Source organism: Mobula birostris, chromosome 18, assembly GCF_030028105.1.
Source record: "Mobula birostris isolate sMobBir1 chromosome 18, sMobBir1.hap1, whole genome shotgun sequence".
Lineage (NCBI taxonomy): Eukaryota > Metazoa > Chordata > Chondrichthyes > Myliobatiformes > Myliobatidae > Mobula > Mobula birostris.
The window spans coordinates 46,046,542-46,067,842 of NC_092387.1; the positions used below are offsets into that span (position 1 = coordinate 46,046,542).

A 21,301-nucleotide genomic window follows, 5' to 3' on the forward strand; every position below is an offset into this window, starting at 1 on the left:
AGTGTAAAAAAAATATCAGATCATCTGTTCCCAACACCCTTCAATGGTTCCCCACTAGAGACTATAGTACAAATCGTCGCAGCTGCCAGTGTTCTAAACTAATTCCAGGATCTACTTGGACGCAACACAAGTTTGAGTCAGAACCCAGCCTTGCTCTGGTTCTCCAGGGTTATGCAGGAAAGAGAAATTTTTTAAAAATTCTTCATCAGGTCAAACATACTTACCCTAAACTTACAATAAAGCACAAGAACATTTGGCCCATTAGGTCCATAATCAGCACAGTGGAAAGTAATCCCATTACTTACATCTCACTCTCTATTTCCCCATAGTCCTGCAAATTATTCTCCTTCTCACAATCCACCAACTCCTTTTGCTGTCTTTTGCAGATAATGGTAATTTACAATGACAATTAACCCACCAGCATATCTTTGGGACATGGAAGGAACCCTTACAATTAAAGAGAAAGAGCAGTCTCCACATAGATAGCACCTTAGTTTGGGATCCCACGGAATTCTAAGCCAGCAGTAATAATTGTCCACACAACAGGTCAAAGATAAAAATTGGAATATTAGCGTTTATAATTATTGTTGTTTTTCATTTATTTTTAATTTTTATGTGGAAAACACTTGAATGTTAAAATTCATTACATTTTTAAGAGAAAACAGAACTCTCTATCCCCACTCTATCTTGTCAAGCCATTCAAAAATCACTACCGCTGCATCACACTGATACCCTTAGGCTTTGCTGCAACTAAGACCCACCCACCCGAGTCAAGAGTGCCAAAGGCCAACAAGAACGTCCTTTCACATCCAGATCAGCTTAAGTCCAGGGAAAGTGGAAAGCATGGGATACCACTTTGGAGTGCAGAATAAAGGCAGCATGAGTTAGGCCCGCATGTTGACATCAGTTGATGACAGGGTATGTGCAGTATGCTATTCCCCATTTTAAACAGGCTTCAAATTGGAGCCGGAGCAAAGTTAAGATGGCGCTAAACGGCAACTCCTTTGCTTGCATCTTTGGAAACAACTCTATTTCCATCTTTAATATCATTATTTTTCCTTATCAGGGTTCTTTTGAAGACCCTGACCTGGAGTTACACGCTGACTTCGGTTCTTTGCGGGAATGGGGCCCGTTCTCGGGATTTCAGGACTGCCGTTGTTCGGCACGCCAAGGGTTCAACCTGAGAGTCCAGCTCAGATTTGGAAGTCTAAGATCTCGGGGCTCTGCAGACGGGCAGATCGAGGGCCGGTGTCATGGCAGGAGACCCGTGTGTCGTTAGCGGAGTCAGAAAATCTACAGCTGTGTGCCCAAAGACCTGGGATCTTTGGAATCAGAGCTCGGAAAAAGCGACGTAACGGACTTTTAACATCATAAACCAGCGAGTTGATCACTGTCCCCGCCCGCTGGGAAAAACAGAGACACCTCTTTCTCCCTTATTAGGAGGAGAGAGAGAGAGCCTGCGGTATGTCGAAGCCGGGTGAAACTCTAAGTTTTTGGAGTAACTGCAGTCTGTGTCTTTGCTATTGCTTTGCTCACACTTGAGTGCTTGGTGGGTGATGATGCTTTTTTTTGCTGGTGGAGGAAGGGGGGGATCGTTGCTTGCTTACTGCCGCTTATGGGCAGGAGGGAAGGGATCTGGGGGGGGAATTTGAAGTTCTTGTGTTTAACTGTCATTCATTCTTTGAGGCATACCTCTGCTTTCATGGATGCTTGCGAAGAAAAAGCATTTCAGGATGTATATTGTATATATTTCTCAGACTTTAAATTGGACCTTTGAACCTTCTACCACTTATTATTTAGAGTGCCAAAACAAATGGCTGAGATGCGGAATCCACTATGCCCATGAAAATTTTACGGAGCACAGTGGAAGGATTTGCCAAAATGACTTCTGGTAAACTGAGGACAAGACAAGGAATTCATTGGAATAATGTAGAGTACTATGTAATCCCCTGGTTCACAACAGAGACAAAGGAGAAATCTTGAAGCCAAAACATGGGATTCCCACATGGATTTGAATGAAATTGAATACATCATTACTCTAATTACTGGCCAAATAACAAGTTTCTCTTTAATACCAGTAACTAATTGGTTCCGCTGTTTTTCTTTACATTAACCAACAGACAGCATTACCTGCAAAATTTTCATTAGGACAACTTCGTCACTTGCTGGGTCTGTGCCCACAAAACGGGCATGTGTGACAGCATCAGCCATATTTTCAATTCCCTCTGCTGCACCTTCATGATTAGGGTCTGCAAAACAAGAACCTACGTATTAACATCCCTAAGCTATTAATTAACAATACTTAGCAAAACTAAATAAAAACTATTTCTAATTAGTCAAATTTGCAGCCCAAGTAGTGTTTAAAACTGTTAACAAAACTAATGATCTGATATTACTTTCTTTGCAATAATATAATTCAGGAGTAATTTTGTTAAAGATTAAAATTGAGGTGGCACATTTTATTTAGATTCAGCTTCTGTAACAAACACAAAATAGAGTCAAGCAAAGGGAATGAATAGGCCTTGAGCATTTTGTCATGGATTTTTAGCAACCTGAAGGCCTTAGTAGAAAGCATAATCTTCAGATTGGGATGTGATATAGGTCCTGTAGTTTTATCAAACAGATACCACAGCAAGGACATAATGCTGGGGTTTCAGACTGTACTTGAAGTATTCTGAGCAGTTTTGGACCCCTTATTCAAGAAAGGATCTGCTGGCATTGGAAAATGTCCAGGAGGTTCACCAGAACAATCACAAGAATGAAAGGGTTAATTCATGAGGTGTGTTGGTGGTTCTGGGCCTGAACTCGCTGTGGTTTAGAAGAATAAATGGTAAATATTGAAAGGCCCAGATAGAGTGGACATGGAGAGGATATTTTCTATAGTAGGGGAGTCTAGGACTAGAGTGCACAGCCTCAGAATAGAAGGATGTTCCTTTGGAACAAAGATGAGACGCAATTACTTTAGCCAGAGGTTGGTGAATATGTGGAATTCACTGCTACAGACGGTTGTGGAGGCCAAATCATTGGGTATATTTAAAGTGAAGGCTGATAGGTTCTTGATCAGCAAGGATATTAGAGGTTATGGGAAGAAGGCAGGAGAATGGGGTTTGGGGGAAAATAAATCAACTCTGATGGAATGGCAGAGCAGGCTCAATGGATAAATGGCCCAATTCTGCTCTTATATGCCACTGTTTTTTTCTCAACATCAATATTTTTGACATATTCCTGCTAATTAGATCGACCTTATGTGATCTTTCAAACAATCCTCCATAGTGTGTGGGTGAAGAATGGACCTAACCCAAATTGCTGTCAAGCACTTTGGCAGTGGTAAGAAGTAGCTATGTGTTCTGTGGATAGATGTATAAAGAGAGAAAATGGTCAACTTTGAAAGTTTAGAGAAGTGCTTTTAGATTACATCGGGGAAAATACCACACTAATGAATCATTGCTGTTTCAAAAACATTGAGCAATCTGAAATTCAAGAGCCACTTATTGAAAATGTAGATACATTACAGTAAAAGGCTGAAAGATAAAGCTCAAAACATCAGGTTGTAAGAACTGAAAGGTAATAAAAAACTCACTACATCACTGTCACACAAGGCCTTATTGATTAAAGCTACTGCTATCAATAAAGAGTTATGTAATGCTAAATAAAAGCAATTTTCATGCTGGCTGGAATCATAATGGAGATATTCCTTGACTTAGTTGATGTGGCTAAAAAGAACAGCAATTCCATTGGCCCATGCAAAAAGGTGATACACAGTTCAGCTCCACATAGAGAATGTGCCGGTGCAGTGCATTGGTAAACTGCACATCAAACAGCATATAATCAACTTTTTCAAACATATTCAGATCAGAAATGCAGTACTAAAGTGTTGTGATATACATAATCCAAAGTTGAACTTGTCCCTTGTTTTCAGCAATAGCAAGGACAATATTTTCCAAAAAGCAAACTTTTATACAAAAAATTGGAATTGGTTTCTATTTGTCATATGTGCCAAGATGCAGTGAAAAGTTTGCCTTGCATACTGTTCATATAGATCAATCATTACAGTTTATTGAGCTTTAATAAGGTAAAACAATAACAATGTAAAATGAAGTGTAAAACCTACCAAGAAAAGTGCAGTGTAGGTAAACAATCAAGTGCAAGGTCATGATGAAGTAGATTGTGAGGCCCAGAGTCCATCTTAATAACTAAAAGTCTGTTCAAGAGTCTGATAACAGTGGGATAAGCAGTTGTCCTTGAGCCTGGTGGTATGGGCTTTCAGGCTTTGGAATCCTTTGCCCGATGGGAGAGGGGAGAAGACAGAATGTCTGGTGTGGGTGGGGTCTTTGATTATTCTGTCTGCTTATGATCACCGTGTGAACATTGAAATTCATGGCATCAGCACCAAGGGTGGACCATACAAACTAAAGTTGTCAATAATTTTTACATTATTAATTTTAGTACAGAAAGGTCCATGGGAATAGGACCCTTAAATTACCACCTATAAATGGGGGGGGGGGGTGGAGAGGTGGTGGGTGGCAGGTGATTATCTCCTACCAGTAGCACAAACTGAAAAAAATACTTTCACAAAGTTTAGTGAATTGTTGGCAGAACTCCAAGCAGTAATTTGATCTGGGGGTTCTGCTCCACTCATGCTGGCAACAAGGCATTAGGCAGTAATTCCACCATTTATTACCATTCATGTCTAGATAATTATTATAGCGGTACTCCAATGCAAGGACAACATTTATCTTTTTGTCATGGGACACTGTCTCATTACTAAGAAATCCAAAACTGGCAGCAACTCAAGAAATGAATCAGAATACCAAAAGAAAGTTTATAAATCAGATCCACATTCACAGCAGCTGGTTGGGATCTTGTAGTTCAAAGCGGTACCAATCTCCAAACCAGCTAGAATTTTACCTGTTTCTGTAAAGTGTCACTTCTTTACTGCAGCAGTTCAAACTGCCAGCATGGTATTTAGCATTTTCCTTACTGGCAGTTTATCCTTCCCAAAAAAGATTGGTACTTGTTAACAATTTAAGATGCTGAAAATCAGACTCATCACATTCAGCAAACGGGTCAACCACAGTAATTTGATTCCACAACTAATTCTTGACAAACTAGTTAATCTGTATCTTACTGAAGATCTATGTTCACTCAAGATCATCCCCAAGTGTAAATAACAGCAATTACTGGAGATTCAAATATGCTAGCAACTGGATCAAACATTTCTCCCCCACAACCCCCCACCCCAACAGTTCTGTCTGACATTTTCAAATATCTGCATATATTAAATAAAAGATAAGACAACAGAACAAGTTTGCCCAGTTTTTTTTTCCTGTGTGGTGCCATCAGTGTTCATTAATTAATGTAACATTCAGAAACAAGCTAACATATCAAATGTAATCACACTTGCAGGTCTGCAGCAAGTTTCCGGATTGGATTCAGAATAAGCTTTATGCTCCCTAGACTACACAATTAAAGAAGCAACTCAGGTCATACACAGCTAATATTGCCACCTCTCCAAATTTGAGACTCAGTCATATTTCAAAAGATTTGGAAGTTGTTCCTAAGCCTTATTAAAAATTGAAAATCCATGTACCAACGTGCAATATAACACATTAAAAAATACTTATTTTTCATTACAACATAGGAGACTATCTGGCACATCCTAAACGAGCTCCTAAAGCAAACCCTGTAACACATTCTTTCTCATGAGTCCATCAGACATAATTTCAGTAGCACTCAGTAACCAACTAGTAACCAAAACACCATAATAAAAATACCTAATTGTAGTTTATATTTGTTATTAAATATTGTTATAATTAAATGAGTGCTATTAAATAATTACTATTAATAGCAAACACTGGCATTTTACATCACATTTTCACGTTAATTAAACAGAACAGATTTTTGGTTACCTCCTGAGTTCAAAGTGAATTTACATAAAGTTCTGCTTGCAGTGTTGAATAGGTTATGAAGGCATATTATTGGCAACTATGCTGAATATAAAGATTAAACTGTCAGCTCCATATTACAGTTTACCCACTAAACAAAACAGAGTTCAATTTGTAATTCCCTAATACATCATAATTTCTCTTCAGTGCAATTACGAAGATAGCATGGCAGCTCCTCTACGTCCTTAGGAGTTTGCAAAGATTTGGCATAGCATCTAAGACCTTGACAAATTCCTAAAGATGTGCAGTGGAGAGTATATGGAATGGCTGCATCACAGCCTTGTATGAAAGCATCAATGCTCTTGAATGGAAAATCCTACAAAAAGTAGTGGATATGGCCTAGTCCATAATGAGTAAAGCCCTTCCCCACCATCAAGCACACCTATATGAAACACTGTAGGAGGAAAGCAGCGTCCATCATCAGGGACCCCAACCACCCAGGTCAAGCTCGCTTCTCACTGGAAGCGTGGTACAGGAGCCTCAGGACTCTCACCACCAGGTTCAGGAACAGTTACTCTTCAACCATCAGGGTCTTAAAGCAAAATGGATAACTTCACCCAACTTCACTTGTCCCATCATTGAAATGTTACCACAACCAATGGACTCACTTTCAAGTACTCCTCATCTTAAGTTCTTGATACTTACTTCTTATTTATTTATTATTACTATTTCTTGTTTTGTATTTGCAGTTTTGTTGTCTTTTATACATTGGCTGAACGCCCAAATTAGTGCGGCCTTTCATCAATTCCGTTATGTTTATTACTCTAGGGATTTATTGAGTATGCCCACAAGAAAATAATTCTCAAGGTTGTACCTGACCACATATACAGTGGCATGCAAAAGTTTGGGCACCCTGGTCAAAATTTCTGTTACTGTGAATAGCTAAGCGAATAAAAGATCAACCGATTTTCAAAAGGCATCAAGTTAAAGATAACACATTTCTTTAATATCTTAAGCAAGAAAACTTTCATTTCCATCATTTACAGTTCCAAAATAACAAAAAAGGAAAAGGGCCCAAAGCAAAAGTTTGGGCACCCTGCATGGCAGTACTTAGTAACACCCCCTTTGGCAAATATCACAGCTTGTAAACACTTTTTGTAGCCATTGTGGCCAAAAGGTTCTATTCAAAAGGTTCAAAGGAACATCTAAACAAGCGTGATGCATTTTGGAAACAAAACCTGTGGACTGATAAACTTAAAATAGAACTTTTTGGCCACAATGAGCATAGGTATGTTTGGAAATAAAAAGGGTGCAGAATTTCATGAAAAGAACACCTCTCCAACTGTTAAACACGTGAGTGGATCAATCATGCTTCGGGTTTGTGTTGCAGCCAGTGGCATGGGGAACATTTCACTGGTAGAGGGAAGAATGAATTCAATTAAATACCAGCAAATTCTGGAAGCAAACATCACACCATTTGTAAAAAAGCTGAAAATGAAAAGAGGATGGCTTCTACAACAGGATAATGAACCTAAACACACCTCAAAATCCACAATGGACTCCCTCAAGAGGCGCAAGCTGAAGGTTTTGACATGGGCCTCACAGTCCCCTGACCTAAACATCATTGAGAATCTGTGGATAGACCTCAAAAGAGCAGTGCATGCAAGACGGCCCAAGAATCTCACAGGACTAGAAGCCTTTTGCAAGGAAGAATGGGCGAAAATCCCCCAAACAAGAATTGAAAGACTCTTAGCTGGCTACAAAAAGCATTTACAAGCTGTGATACTTGCCAAAGGGGATGCTACTGAGTACTGCCATGCAGGGTGCCCAAACTTTTGAATCGGGCCCTTTTCCTTTCTCGTTATTTTGAAACTGTAAAAGATGGAAATTAATAAGTTTTCTTGCTTAAAATATTGAAGAAATATGTCATCTTTAACCTTATGCCTTTTGGAAATCAGTTCATCTTTCACTCGCTTAGCTATTCACAGTAACAGAAATATTGACTGGGGTGCCCAAACTTTTACATGCCACTGTATGTACCTTTTGCCCATTGACTGAGTAATTTAATTTGTATAGCAGTTTGCAGAATGAAACAAGTTGCTTCTTTTAGTGCAAAAAGTACACTGAAGGAATGTCATAAGCAGTAAAGCAATGTACAGTACTTTGCATTTTCCATGTAAGTCTGGGATTATTAAAAAAGCTCTTTAGGCACTGGAAGACACTCCAAATCTAAGGAAGCCATTTCAGATGTTGAAACTTAATAATATTAGGAGTGGAAGTCACAAAATCAGCAGAGATTGCAGAGATGATCTAACATGACAGCAAAATATACAAATTTAATAACAAAGACTACTAGTCATCTATTAGCCATGTAACAACAGAATTATCTCTTTGGGTGTATAATTACAATGAACCAATTTCTATTTAAACTCATTTGTAAAAATGATAGCAAATCTTAGTCTATTTGAGGGAGGGTGGTTGGGACAATATTTGTAAACATGCAGCAACCTGACTGCACCATTTTTACTGAGCTTACTTATTATATCAGGGAAGAAAGATTGAAATTACAGCAAACAAAAACGAAATTCAGATGAACAAGAAAATTCAAAGCAGCAAACTAGAGCAGCAACATAGCATATCATTGAACATCGAAGGCATTCATTTTAAGGAAAATCATACTTGGTTTCACAGTCAATCAAATAGTTTGGATGTTAAAAAACAATCCCAAGGATACAACAGGAATTCTGCAGATGCTGGAAATTCAAGCAACACACATAAAAGTTGCTGGTGAACGCAGCAGGCCAGGCAGCATCTCTAGGAAGAGGTACAGTCGACGTTTCAGGCCGAGAACCTTCGTCAGACGAAGGGTCTCGGCCTGAAACGTCGACTGTACCTCTTCCTAGAGATGCTGCCTGGCCTGTTGCGTTCACCAGCAACTTTTATGTGTGTTCCAAGGATACATTTCTAGTATCCAGATTCAACCAAAACCAGATGAGTTAACTTACGTTACTGCTATTGGCTCATGATGCATAACAATGATAATACTTCACACAAAAAAAATCATTGTCAGAAGCACTTGAACATTGACATAAATTGCCATAATGCTTTCTCAAAGCAAGCATCGTTACCACCCATCCCCCACCAGTCCCAGGATCCACATCATTGAGCTGCTACACTCACCCTGCTGACATGGTCGACATGAAGCAAATGCAGCAGCAAGAAAAGAGGAAAGAAACTATACAGAAAGATTGTCAATTAATTGGAATAATTTCTACAGAAACAATTTGCATAAATACCTATGGTATCCAAATATCTTGCATTAGTTTGCTCCATATACAAAATTAGATACCAGTCTCTCACCCAAGATTACTTGAACTGATGATCAAAAGGAAAGGGAAAAGAGGTCTAGGAAGGCAACCTTGAACCTAGGTGACTAAAAGCACAATCAGCAATGGTAAAGCGGCAAAAATCAGAGATGAACAAAAGGCCAGAAAGGAAGGATTGGAAAAATCAGAGCAGTAACAGAAAGGTAGAGGCAGGAAGGAAGAAGGATAAGCACATTAAAATTTAAATGCTGCATGACTGCAAACCAATTTTGACCAGAAGTTCGCACGATGGGTGATTAAAGTGCAGGGATTTGAATTTTGTACGAACACATTTCACAGAAGATGCAAGGCTCCCTTGCTATCCATTCAAAAATTGTTTGCTATGCACATCTACAAACTACATAGAACGAGTCATATGACCAAAACAAAACTAGAATATGCAAGTTGTGGAACTTTATTGTGCAATACACCATTTAAACAAGTTACAGGTAATCTTTTCTCCCTATATGGTGTTTGAAAGCCATCAGATTTAACCTGTGAATAAAGACAGCTTCAAAAATATTTTTTCAAAAAGCAGCAGAGTATAGGCAAGCAGAAACATTTGATCTCAGAAAGTAATCCCCATTTTACTTGTATCTGTCGCAATACAAAAACCATCAATGACTGAACTGAATGAAAGGTAAATCACTAAAACTTGGCAATACAGGTTTAGACAAAAACTAGTTCCACTTGCTCCAGTGATGTCTGTCTTCACTGCACTGAGCAATCATAAACCATAATTAACAAGTCACAAATCAAAACTCATACTCTTTGTGAAGAAACAGATCTTAAATGATAAGATGTCTGTTTACAATGGCAAAATCAACCCCATCATGAAGAAGAATATAATTTGTACCCTAGAAAACTAATGGTATCTTAATAGCAGCCTAAGTTGACCATTGTTATACAATTACCAAATGTTGATAAAATATTGAAATGAAAAGCAAAGGCGGAACAAGTGTAAGTGTATTTTGTATTGCAATTTCCAGATTTTCAAAAATTCTTCAAATATCAGCAAAAACATTAAAGCACAGACATTGCAATTATGAAACTTCCAAATAATAATCAAATAAGCAAAGATTGCAGAAAATTCCTAGCTAAATATAATTTTTTATTTCCTAAGTTTTAAATTCATCCATTTTCAAAGTAAAAACAGCTCATGCAGTTGGCTTAAGACTAGCATAGTTGTTTTACTTCAAATATTCATTATTCTTTCTAATGAAAATTGACCTTTTCAATCTTACCTTACCTCAAGTAAACAGTACTTCCTTCTCAGTTCAACAATTATCTTTCTGATGGGTATTTATATTTTGTCATGGAACCATCAGATTTGAATTGCTAAATATTCTGTAGCCAAATTTCAAGATTTTAAAAACTGGGATCTCAAGCAAATGCTCCAAAGAAGAAAATAAACCCCACTTTGTTCACCCAATAAGTACCTTTTTTTCTTTCATCCAAAATCCAATTTGTTAAAATTACATATTTGTACTCATATTCATTATTTCTTAGATCAACTGCCCATAAAAAAAACTTTTAAAATAGAGTACTAAAAATTAACTTACATTTAACAGCAATTAAACAAGAACTGTGGGCCCTGTCATTACTGTTCCTTTTTCTGTCTAATGCTATCTAGCTATATTTCAAGCTAACATGCAATCTGATGATTTTCCTTTCAACTACTTTCTTTTTACACCAAACAGACAATGGTTAAATTATATAAATCAGTATACTAACATTTTCTATTCGCATTGATTATTCCATGTTACCCATATAATTAACTACTTCAAATGTAGCTTTTTCAGGGCTAGATGTGTCAGGAAAGAGAAACTTAGTGCAGCATTAAGCCCACTTCCAATATTCACAAGATGCAGTACTAGTTTCCCTTATGCTCAATTTAACCCTCATGTGTGGAAATTATGAAATAATTGCTACTGCAACACAATTCACTAGTTGAACCACACCTAGAGTGGGTGATCACCTCTGGGCATTACAATATTGGACTAAAGCGATACAAGAAGCCATAGCATAATTTCTCCCCCTTGTGCTTCAATTCTCTACAAATCATGACCAGTACAATCTCTTTAACTCTTTCTGCACCTGTTCATGATCATTGTATATGAATTTTTAAGTTTATTTGGATCCCTAACACCCAGTCATATGTGAAATATACTGTTCTATCCATTACAGATTAAAAGAATATTACATTTTTGTCTATACCAAAATCTTATTCCCGTTAATACCTCTTTGCAATTTCATGTATTCACCCCAAATTGTCTGCGATGTTGCCATTAAGTTTTTAGCAAATTATTTGTGTTATGTTTTCTTTACCCATTGTCTAAATCACTTATGGTATGTGGTTGTGTCCCAATATGTATCCTTGCAACTTGGACATTTACTCCAAGTCCTTGTTCATCCCTGCAAATTTTACCACAAGGTCAGTAATTTGCATTCAAGCTCCAAGCTTCTATGTTAGCTGAAAGTCTGAAAAAAAAATGCTACCAAAATAACCCCAAATGACAGACATTTTCAAAATCATTTTAGGTAAATCAAGAGTATTTCACCTTCAATGCAAATATTTTCTAAAAGATGTAAAATACAAGTAACTTCAGAACACAAGAACATAAGAAATAGGAGCAGGAGTAGGCCATCTAGCCTGTCAAATCTGCTCTGCCATTCAATAATATCTTGGCTGATCTGACCATGGACTCATCTCCACCTACCTTCCTTTCCTCCATAACCCTTAATTCCCCTACTATACAAAAATCTATTCAACCTCGTCTTAAATATATTTACTGAGGTAGCCTCCAACGCTTTATTGGGCAGAGAATTCCACAGATTCCCAGTCTTTGGGAAAAACAGTTCCTCCTAATGTCCGTCCTAAATTTACTCCCCCGAACCTTGATGTCATGTCCCCCAGTTCTAGTCTCACCTACCAGTGGAGACTAGTTATCATAAACTTTTCAAAATATAGATGAAGTACACAAATAACTATTAAAATTCCCCTCCTCCTTCCTCTACTCCCCATTCCGACCTTTTACCTCTTCTCACCTGCCTATTACTTTACTCTGGGTCCTTTCCTCCTCCTCTTTCTCTTATGGTCCACTACCCTGTCCTATCAAATTCCTTCTCCAACCTTTGACCTTTCCCACCACCTGGCTTTGCCTACCACCTTCCAGCTTGCCTACTTCCCCTCCCCCCACCTTTTCATTCTGGCATTTTCCCCTTCCTTCTCAGTCCAGAAGAAGGGTGTTAGCCAGAAAGGTCAACCAACTATTCATTTCCATAGATGCTGCCTGACTTGCTGAGTTCCTCCAGCATTTTGTACATTTTGCTTTGAATTTTCAGCATTTGCAGACTTTCTCGTGTTTAAAATTTAGGTGTTTCAAATCTTAAGAATTGCTAAACTATTAATATGTCCAGCATAACATCACTTATAAAAGCATGTCAATCAAATCATCTTGTACCTTTAGTAAATATTCTGGGTAACCTATAGGTGTCGCTACATACAAGCATGGACAAAAAAGAGTTTTGAAAAACTATCTAATAAATTTTTGCAAAGCATTGCAAAACTGAATCAGCAATAAAAGTTACCATACACAAATCCTATATCTAGTTTTCCATCAAATCTACCTCACTACATCTTATTTGCTTTTGTTAAGTCCTTATACTGTATAATGCCATTCATACAGCAGGTATATAGGATAGGGGGGTTCTGTGGGCAAGAATGAGATTCCCAGATGGTATGTTGCCCCCAGAGTGCTACAGTCTGGAATATCTCGGATCGAGTCCTCATCAATCTTAAATGGGAAGGCGAACAGCTATGTAGGTACCAATGATATGGGTATGACAAGTGATGAGGTTCTGCATAGGGAGTTCAGGGAGTTAGGTGCTAAATTAAGGACAGTTCCTCCAGGGTTGTGATCTCAGGATTGCTACCCACACCTCGTGCGAGTGAGGCCAGAACTAGGAAGATTATGCAGTTTAATATGTGATTGAGGTGTTGGTGTAGGAGGGAGGGCACAAGTTTTTTGGATCACTGGGTTCTCTTCCAGGGAAGATGGGACCTGTACACAAGGGATGGTTTGCACCTGAACTGGAAGGGGACCAATAACCTAGAGGGAGGTTTGTTAATGCTGCACGGTGGGGGTTTAAACCCCCAGTGTTGCGGGGGCAGGGGGATGGGAACCAGAGTGCCAGAACTGTCAGTGGAGTGGTTGTGGAGGCAGATGTAAGTAAGACCTCAGGGAAAGTCACGAATCACAAGGTTGAGGATGGTGTGACTAGTGTCCTGAGCTGTGTATATTTCAATGTAAGTAGTACCATAGGAAAGACAGATAATAGTGCTGAAGATGAGGTAGCTGGTTTATAAACGGAGGCAATGTGTAGTGAGGAGAGGCTGTTGATAGGCCAAAATTACAGTCAATAGGATGAGTTGCAATGTAAAGGCAGACAAAATAGAGAAGAGTGAATACAGGCCTGAAGGTGCTGTATTTGAATGCGCACAGTATACGGAATAAGGTAGATGAACTTGCAGTACAATTGCAGATTGGCAGGTATGATATTGCAGGCATCAATGAATCATGGCTGAAAGAAGATTATAGCTGGGATCTTAATGTCCAAGAATACACATTATATCAAAAGGGAAGGCAGGGGGGTGGCATTGCTCTGTCGGTAAAAAATGAAATGAAATCATCAGAAAGGGATGACATAGGGTCGGAAGGATCATTGTAAGACGACACTCATGGGAGTTGTATACAGATAACCCAAACAGTAGTAAGGATGTGGTCTACAAATTACAACAAGAGATAGAAAAGGCATGCCAAAAGGACAATATTACAATAGTCATTGGGGAGTTCTATATGCAAATAGATTGGGAAAATTAGGCTGGTGCTGGATTACAATAGGGGGCATTTCTAGAGTGCCTACAAGATGGCTTTTCAGAGCAGCTCATGGTTGACTCCACTAGAGAATTAGCTATTCTGGATTGGGTGTTGTGCAATGAACCAAAACTGATTAGAAAGCTAAAGGTTAAAGAACCCTTAGGGGCAAGTGACCATACCATGATCAAATTCATCCTGAAACTTCAGAGGGAGAAACTAAAGACAGATGTATCAGTATTACAGTGGAGTAAAGGGAATTACAGAGGCATGAGAAAAGAGTTGGCCAGAATTGATTGGAAACAAACACTGGCAGGGATGACGGCAGAGCAGCAATGGCTGGAATTTCTGGAAGCAATTCAGAAGACACAGAATATAAACATCCCCAAGAGGAAGAAATATTCTAAAGGAAAGATGACGTAGTTGTGGCTAAGAAGAGATGTCAAAACCAGCATAAAAGCCAAAGAGAGGCCATATAAAAGAAGTTAGAGGACTGGGAAGCTTTCATATACCAAAAGGCAACTAACAAAGTCATTAAGGTAAAAAGAGAATATAAAAATAAGCTAGCCAATAATATTAAAGAGGATACCAGAAGGTTCTTTAGATACATAGAAAACCTACAGCACAATACAGGCCCTTCGGCCCACAAACTTGTGCCGAACATATCCCTACCTAAGAAATTACTAGGCTTACCCATAGCCCTCTATTTTTCTAAGCTCCATGTAACTATCCAAAAGTCTCTTAAAAGGCCCTATCGTATCCGCCTCCACCACCGTTGCTGGCAACCCATTCCATGCACTCACCATTCTCTGCGTAAAAAACTTACCCCGACATCTCTTCTGTACCTACTCCCCAGCACTTTAAACCTGTGCCCTCTTGTGGCAACCATTTCAGCCCTGGGAAAAAGCCTCTGACTATCCACAGGATCAATGCCTCTCATCATCTTATACAGCTCTGTCAGGTCACTTCTCATCCTCCGTCGCTCCAAGGAGACAAGGCCGAGTTCACTCAACCTGTTTTCATAAGGCATGCTCCCCAATCCAGGCAACATCCTTGTAAATCTCTTCTGCACCCTTTCTATGGTTTCCACATCCTTCCTGTAGTGAAGCAACCAGAACTGAGCACAGTACTCCAAGTGGGTCTGACCAGGGTCCTATATAGCTGCAACATTACCTCTTGGCTCCTAAATTCAATTCCACGATTCACAAAGGCCAATACACTGTATGCCTTCTTAACCACAGAGTCAACCTGCGCAGCTGCTTTGAGGATCCTATGGACTTGGACCCCCAAGATCCCTCTAATCCTCCACACTGCCAAGAGTCTTACCATTAATACTATATTCTGCCATCGTATTTGACCTACCGAAATGAACCACTTCACACTTATCTGGGCTGAACTCCATCTGCCACTTCTCAGCCCAGTTTAGCATCCTATCAATGTCCCGCTATAACCTCTGACAGCTCTCCACACTATCCACAACACCTCCAACCTTTGTGTCATCAGCAAAGAGGCAAGAGTGGATATCAGACCACTGGAAAACAATGCGGAGATGTAGTAATGGGGAACAATGAAATGGTGAACAAACTGAGCGAGTATTTTGCATCAGTCTTCACTGTGGAAGACAATAGCTATATGGTGGAAGTTCCTGGTGTCGGGGGTCATGAAGTCTGTGAATTTACCATTATTGGAGAGAATATTCTAGGAAACTAAAAGATCTGAAGGTAGATAAGATACCTGGACCAGAAGGTGTACATCCCAGAGTTCTGAAAGAGATAGCTAAACAGATCGTGGAGGAATTATTAATGATCTTTCAAGAATCACTAGATTCTGGAATGGTTCCAGATGGCTAGAAAATTGCAAATGTCATTTCACTTTTCAAGAAGGGAGAGAGGCAGAAGAATGGAAGCTACAGGCCAGTTAGTCTGACTTCAGTGCTTGGGAAGATGTTGGAGTCAATTATTGAGGGTGATGTCTCAGGACACCTAGAAGCACACGATAAAACAGGCAGTATTCCTCTAGGGATAATTTTGCCTGACAAATCTGGGAATTCTTTGAAGAAATGACAAGCAAGACAGACAAAGAAAAATCAGTTGATGATGTGTGCTCGGATTTTCAGAAGACCTTTGACAAGGTGCCACATGAGGCGGCTTAAAAAACTATGAGCCCACGGTACTACAGGAATGATTCCAGCATGAATAAAGCAGTGGCTGATTGGCAGGAGACAAAGAGTGGGAATAAAGGGAGTCTCTGTTGGGACCGATTCTTTTTACGGTATATGTCCACAACTTGGATGATGGAATTGATGGCTTTATCGAAAAGTTTGCATGCAATATGAAGATTGGTGGAGGGGCAGGTAGTTTTGAGGAAATAGAGGGGCTACAAAAGGATTTAGACTAGGAGAGTGGGCAAAGAAATGGCAGATGGAATACAGTGTTGGGAAGTGTAGGGTCATGCACTTTGGTAGAAGAAATTAAAGGGTTGACTATTTTCTAAATGGAGAGAAAATACAAAAAAACTGATTTGCAGAGGGACTAGGGAGTGCTTGTGCAGGATTCCCTAGAAGTTAATTTGCAGGTTGAGTCTGTGATGAGGAAGGCAAATACGATGATAGCATTCATTTTAAGAGGACTAAAATATAAAAGCAAGAATGTAATGTTGGAACTTCATAAAGACTGCTGGGGTCTCACTTGGAGTATTGAGAGCAGGTTTGGGCCCCTTATCTTAGAAAGGATGTGATAAAACTGGAGAGGGTTCAAACAAGGTTCATAAAAATGATTTCAGGCATGAATGGGTTGTCATATGAAGAGTGTTTGATGGCTCTGGGCTTCTATTCAGTAGAATTCAGAAGAATGAGGGGTGATCTCATTGAAAGCTATCAAATGCTGTAAAGACAGCATAGAATGGATGAGGAGAGGATGTTTCCTATGGTGGCAGAGTCTAAGACCAGAGGGGACAGCCTCAGAATAGAGGAGCATTTTTCTAGAATGGAGATGAGTAACTTCTTTAGCCACAGAATGATGAGTCTATGGAATTCTTTGCCAGAAGTGGCTGTGGAGGCCAAGCCTTTATGTCTATTTAAAGCTGAGGTTGTTAGATTCTTGATTGGTCAGGGCATGAAGGGATACAGGGGGATGGCAGGAGATAGGAGTCGAGAGGAAAGTTGGATCAGCCATGATGAAATGGAGAAGCAGACTCAATGAGCTAAATGCCCTAATTCTGCTCCTATCTATATACTACTAAAACTCTCATGCTCTATCTGTTTGTAGGTTTGTGACCTCCAATTAGCACGAACAGTGTATTACAGCGGCACTTTTTATGGCTAAATCGAATTAAACTGCGCTAACTTACAGAACGTAGGCAAAGTCCAGGGTTATATATTCGTATAAAATTGCTCATTCGCCAAAATCAATAGGCTCCCTTTTAATCCGAGAGCCGATCCACCACCATGGAAATCGGGACACGACGGCCCAACGCATGCGCACGGCCAGCCTCAGCAGTGACACCTACTGGAGCAAAAGGGCAGGGCAGCTCTATTTCGAGGGCACAAAATAATCTGCAGATGCTGGGGTTAAAGCAACACTCACAACACACTGGAGGAACTCAGCAGGTCAGGCAGCATCCGTGGAAAAGAACAGTCAACGTTTCGGGCCAGAACCCTTCATCGGGACTGAAGAGGGAGGGGGCAGGGGCCCTATAAAGAAGGTGGGGGGGAGGGTGGGAAGAAGAAGGCTGGTAGGTGCCAGGTGAAAACAGTAAGATAAAAGGGTGGGGGAAGGGAAGCAGGGAGGGGATAGGCAGGAGAGGTGAAGAAGAAATGGGGGAAAGCACAATGGGTAGTAGAAGGAGGCGGAACCATGAGGGAGGTGATAGGCAGCTGGGGGAGGGGCAGAGTGAAACTAGGATAGGGAAGGGAGGGGGAGGGGAGGGATAGTGGGATGGGGGAAGGGAGGGGGAGGGATATTGAGGGGTCACATTCTGCCAATCACCATCAGCATGTGCAGGATTGGGACAGATCTAACTGCTACCCATCAATATGAGATAATTAAATCTTATTGTGATGACATACTTCGAGATACCCATAAAATCCTTTGCTGCAGTCAAACGACAGCGGTGACTATATCATGTCCATTTAGGACAGCGCTAATCACATCATCAAGAATAATCAGCATCCTTTTCTGTTAGTGCTTCGTATCTTCTATCCAGCATTAGGGTAAAAAAAAATGGTCAGCCTAATTATGCCGCGTGGAAAGGGAAGGAGGACATTATGGTCAAGGGATGACGCCAAACATCATCGGGAAGTGGCACAGAAAGAAAGAGAACAAGAATCAGATGAGGCCAGTGCCGCACGACTCCAGGATCAAAGAGTCAGGACAAAAAAAGATGAGAGAAGAAGAGACAGCGGAGGAGAGCCATGCATGTCTCCAGGATCAGAGACAAACAACAAACAGCAGAAGAGCTGAAGAGACAGGGGATGAAAGGGCTGCAAGTCTCCAGAATGACAACGAGAGGCATAAGGGAGGCAGATAAACCAGAAATGATGCCATCAAAAGTGTCCTTCATTAAACGAGGAGCAGCTATATTTGCTTTGCTACGCGCCGTTCTTCTTTAATAAACTGAGGTTTTCTACTTCAGTCTCCAAAGCAAAGCGATACCAATACCATTCAGGGAAATTTAATGCTCATTCTGGTCACATCAGACTGCACTACCCTTCTCTCAAAGGGTGCCCCAACGGGTCACCCCATTGTCTAGTATCTTATAGTCTTAACATCGCATTATCCAGTATAAGGACTGTAACAATGCCAAATGAACCATTTACTACAGTTGGGTAAGGAACCAATATCTTTAGATTTGACTAAATTCAAGAATATTGGAGCAATTGATTTAATGCTTCATCTTGATTCTCCTCTAGGCAAGACTTCATATAAGTTCAGTTTACTTTTTTTTTACTAATTTTCTTGGGGCTGATTAACCTTTTTGTGACTGGTGAACCATGCACGTTATCATAAAACTACTCTTCAATCGTAAGAACAAGCAAAGATTCAAAGTAAATGCATCGATCTCTAACATATAACCTCCATCAAATAGCAATACTAATAAACCATGTTGAATTCAAATCTACTTCTCTCATGGATAATCAAACCTCATGAGAAGCACCAGAAGAACCTCACAAGTACCCTGTGCATGCCACAAAAGCACTGTCCTGAGTAAAATAATCAGTGTATTGAATAAATAAGTTAGCAAGCCAATGGGTTTAAGCAATGTGTTCACTGAGTTTTTTTAAATTTTCTTAGTCAAGCCTGTTTGTTTAGTCCCATCTCCACAGAGACTTTAATTGAAATTTATGAGGTCAGACTTTTAGATTTGAAGCTATGCATAACTTTGCGAAAACAAGTAAAGTCAGGCTGTTTACTCATCGTTCAGGAGACTGCTTTACTACAGAACTCTAAAATTAATATATCTTTATTTTAAATATTGAGCTACAGTATAAAGTTTTGGGTTTGCACCCGTGCTGAAGAGTAGGAAGTCAAAAAATAACAATAGCCCATAATTACAGTCAGGCTTTGTAGATGTTGATCAAAGCATATGGCGTAAAGAATGATGTTAGTAAAATAGAAGGGTGGTCAAGGAAATAACAACAAAAATAAGGTTAAAAATATACACTATGTCTAAGAAATATAGCTGTAACGGAAATATACTGTTACTTAACCGTATGTATAATCTTTCACATGCTTTGATTGAATACTAACTAGCTCTGTGCACATTTAGATAAACTGCACTCATCACCAGATACACAGTGACATGCAGAAGTTTGGGCACACCGGTCAAAATCTCTGTTACTGTGAATAGCTAAGTGAGTAAAAGATGACCTGATTTCCGAAAAGCATAAGGTTAAAGAACAAGCAAGATTACTTTTTTATTTCCATCTTTTACAGTTTCAAAATAACAAAAAAAAGGAAAGGGGCCTGAAGCAAAAGTTTGAGCACCCTGCATGGTCAGTACTTAGTAACACCCCCTTTGGCAAGTATCACAGCTTGTAAGCGCTTTCTGTAGCCAGCTAAGAGTCCTTCAATTCTTGTTTGGGGGATTTTCGCCCATTCTTCCTTGCAAAAGGCTTCTAAGTTCTCTGAGATTCTTGGGCCGTCACTGCTCTTGAGGTCTATCCACAGATTTTCAATAATGTTTAGGTTAGGGGACTGTGAGGGCCATGGCAAAACCTTCAGCTTGCGCCTCTTGAGGTAATCCACTGTGGATTTTGAGGTGTGTTTAGAATCATTATCCTGTTGTAGAAGCCATCCTCTTTTCATCTTCAGCTTTTTTACAGACGGTGTGATGTTTGCTTCCAGAATTTGCTGGTATTTAATTGAACTTATTCTTCCCTCTACCAGTGAAATGTTCCCCATGCCACTGGCTGCAACACAAGCCCAAAGCATGATCGATCCACCCCCGTGCTTAACAGTTGGAGAGGTGGTCTTTTCATGAAATTCTGCACCCTTCTTTCTCCAAACATACCTTTGCTCATTGCGGCCAAAAAGTTCTATTTTAACTTCATCAGTCCACAGGACTTGTTTCCAAAATGCATCAGGTTTGTTTAGATGTTCATTTGTAAACTTCTGACGCTGAATTTTGTGGTGAGGACTCAGGAAAGGTTTTCTTCTGATGACTCTTCCATGAAGGTCATATTTGTGCAGGTGTCGCTGCACAGTAGAACAGTGCATGACCACCCCAGAGTCTGCTAAATCTTCCTGAAGGTCTTTTGCAGTCAAACGGGGGTTTTGATTTGCCTTTCTAGCAATCCTATGAGCAGTTCTCTTGGAAAGTTTTCTTGGTCTTCCAGGCTTCAACTTGACCTCCACCCTTCCTGTTAACTGCCATTTCTTAATTACATTACGAACTGAGGAAACGGCTACCTGAAAATGCTTTGCTATCTTCTTATACCCTTCTCCTGCTTTGTGGGCATCATTTATTTTAATTTTCAGAGTGGTAGGCAGCCGCTCAGAGGAGTCCATGGCTGCTGATTGTTGGGACAAGGTTTGAAGAGTCAGGGTATTTATAAAGCTTTGAAATTTGCATCACCTGGCCTTTCCTAACGATGATTGTGAACAAGCCATAGCCCTAACAAGCTAAATAAGGTCTGAGACCCTGGTAAAAGTTATCTGAAAGCTCAAATCTCTTG

The 21,301-nt window shown here is 39.8% G+C and overlaps 1 protein-coding gene across 7 annotated transcripts in view; it reads right to left on the minus strand.

The window, feature by feature from the left end:
• Positions 1–21,301, minus strand: part of gbf1 (golgi brefeldin A resistant guanine nucleotide exchange factor 1) — a 295,188-nt gene that overhangs the window by 117,042 nt on the left and 156,845 nt on the right. For all 7 annotated transcript variants that reach the window (XM_072282597.1, XM_072282593.1, XM_072282592.1 and 4 more), the window contains one exon: positions 2,131–2,249. In XM_072282597.1, the coding sequence (XP_072138698.1) occupies positions 2,131–2,249 (119 nt within the window). The remainder of the gene's footprint in view (positions 1–2,130; positions 2,250–21,301) is intronic.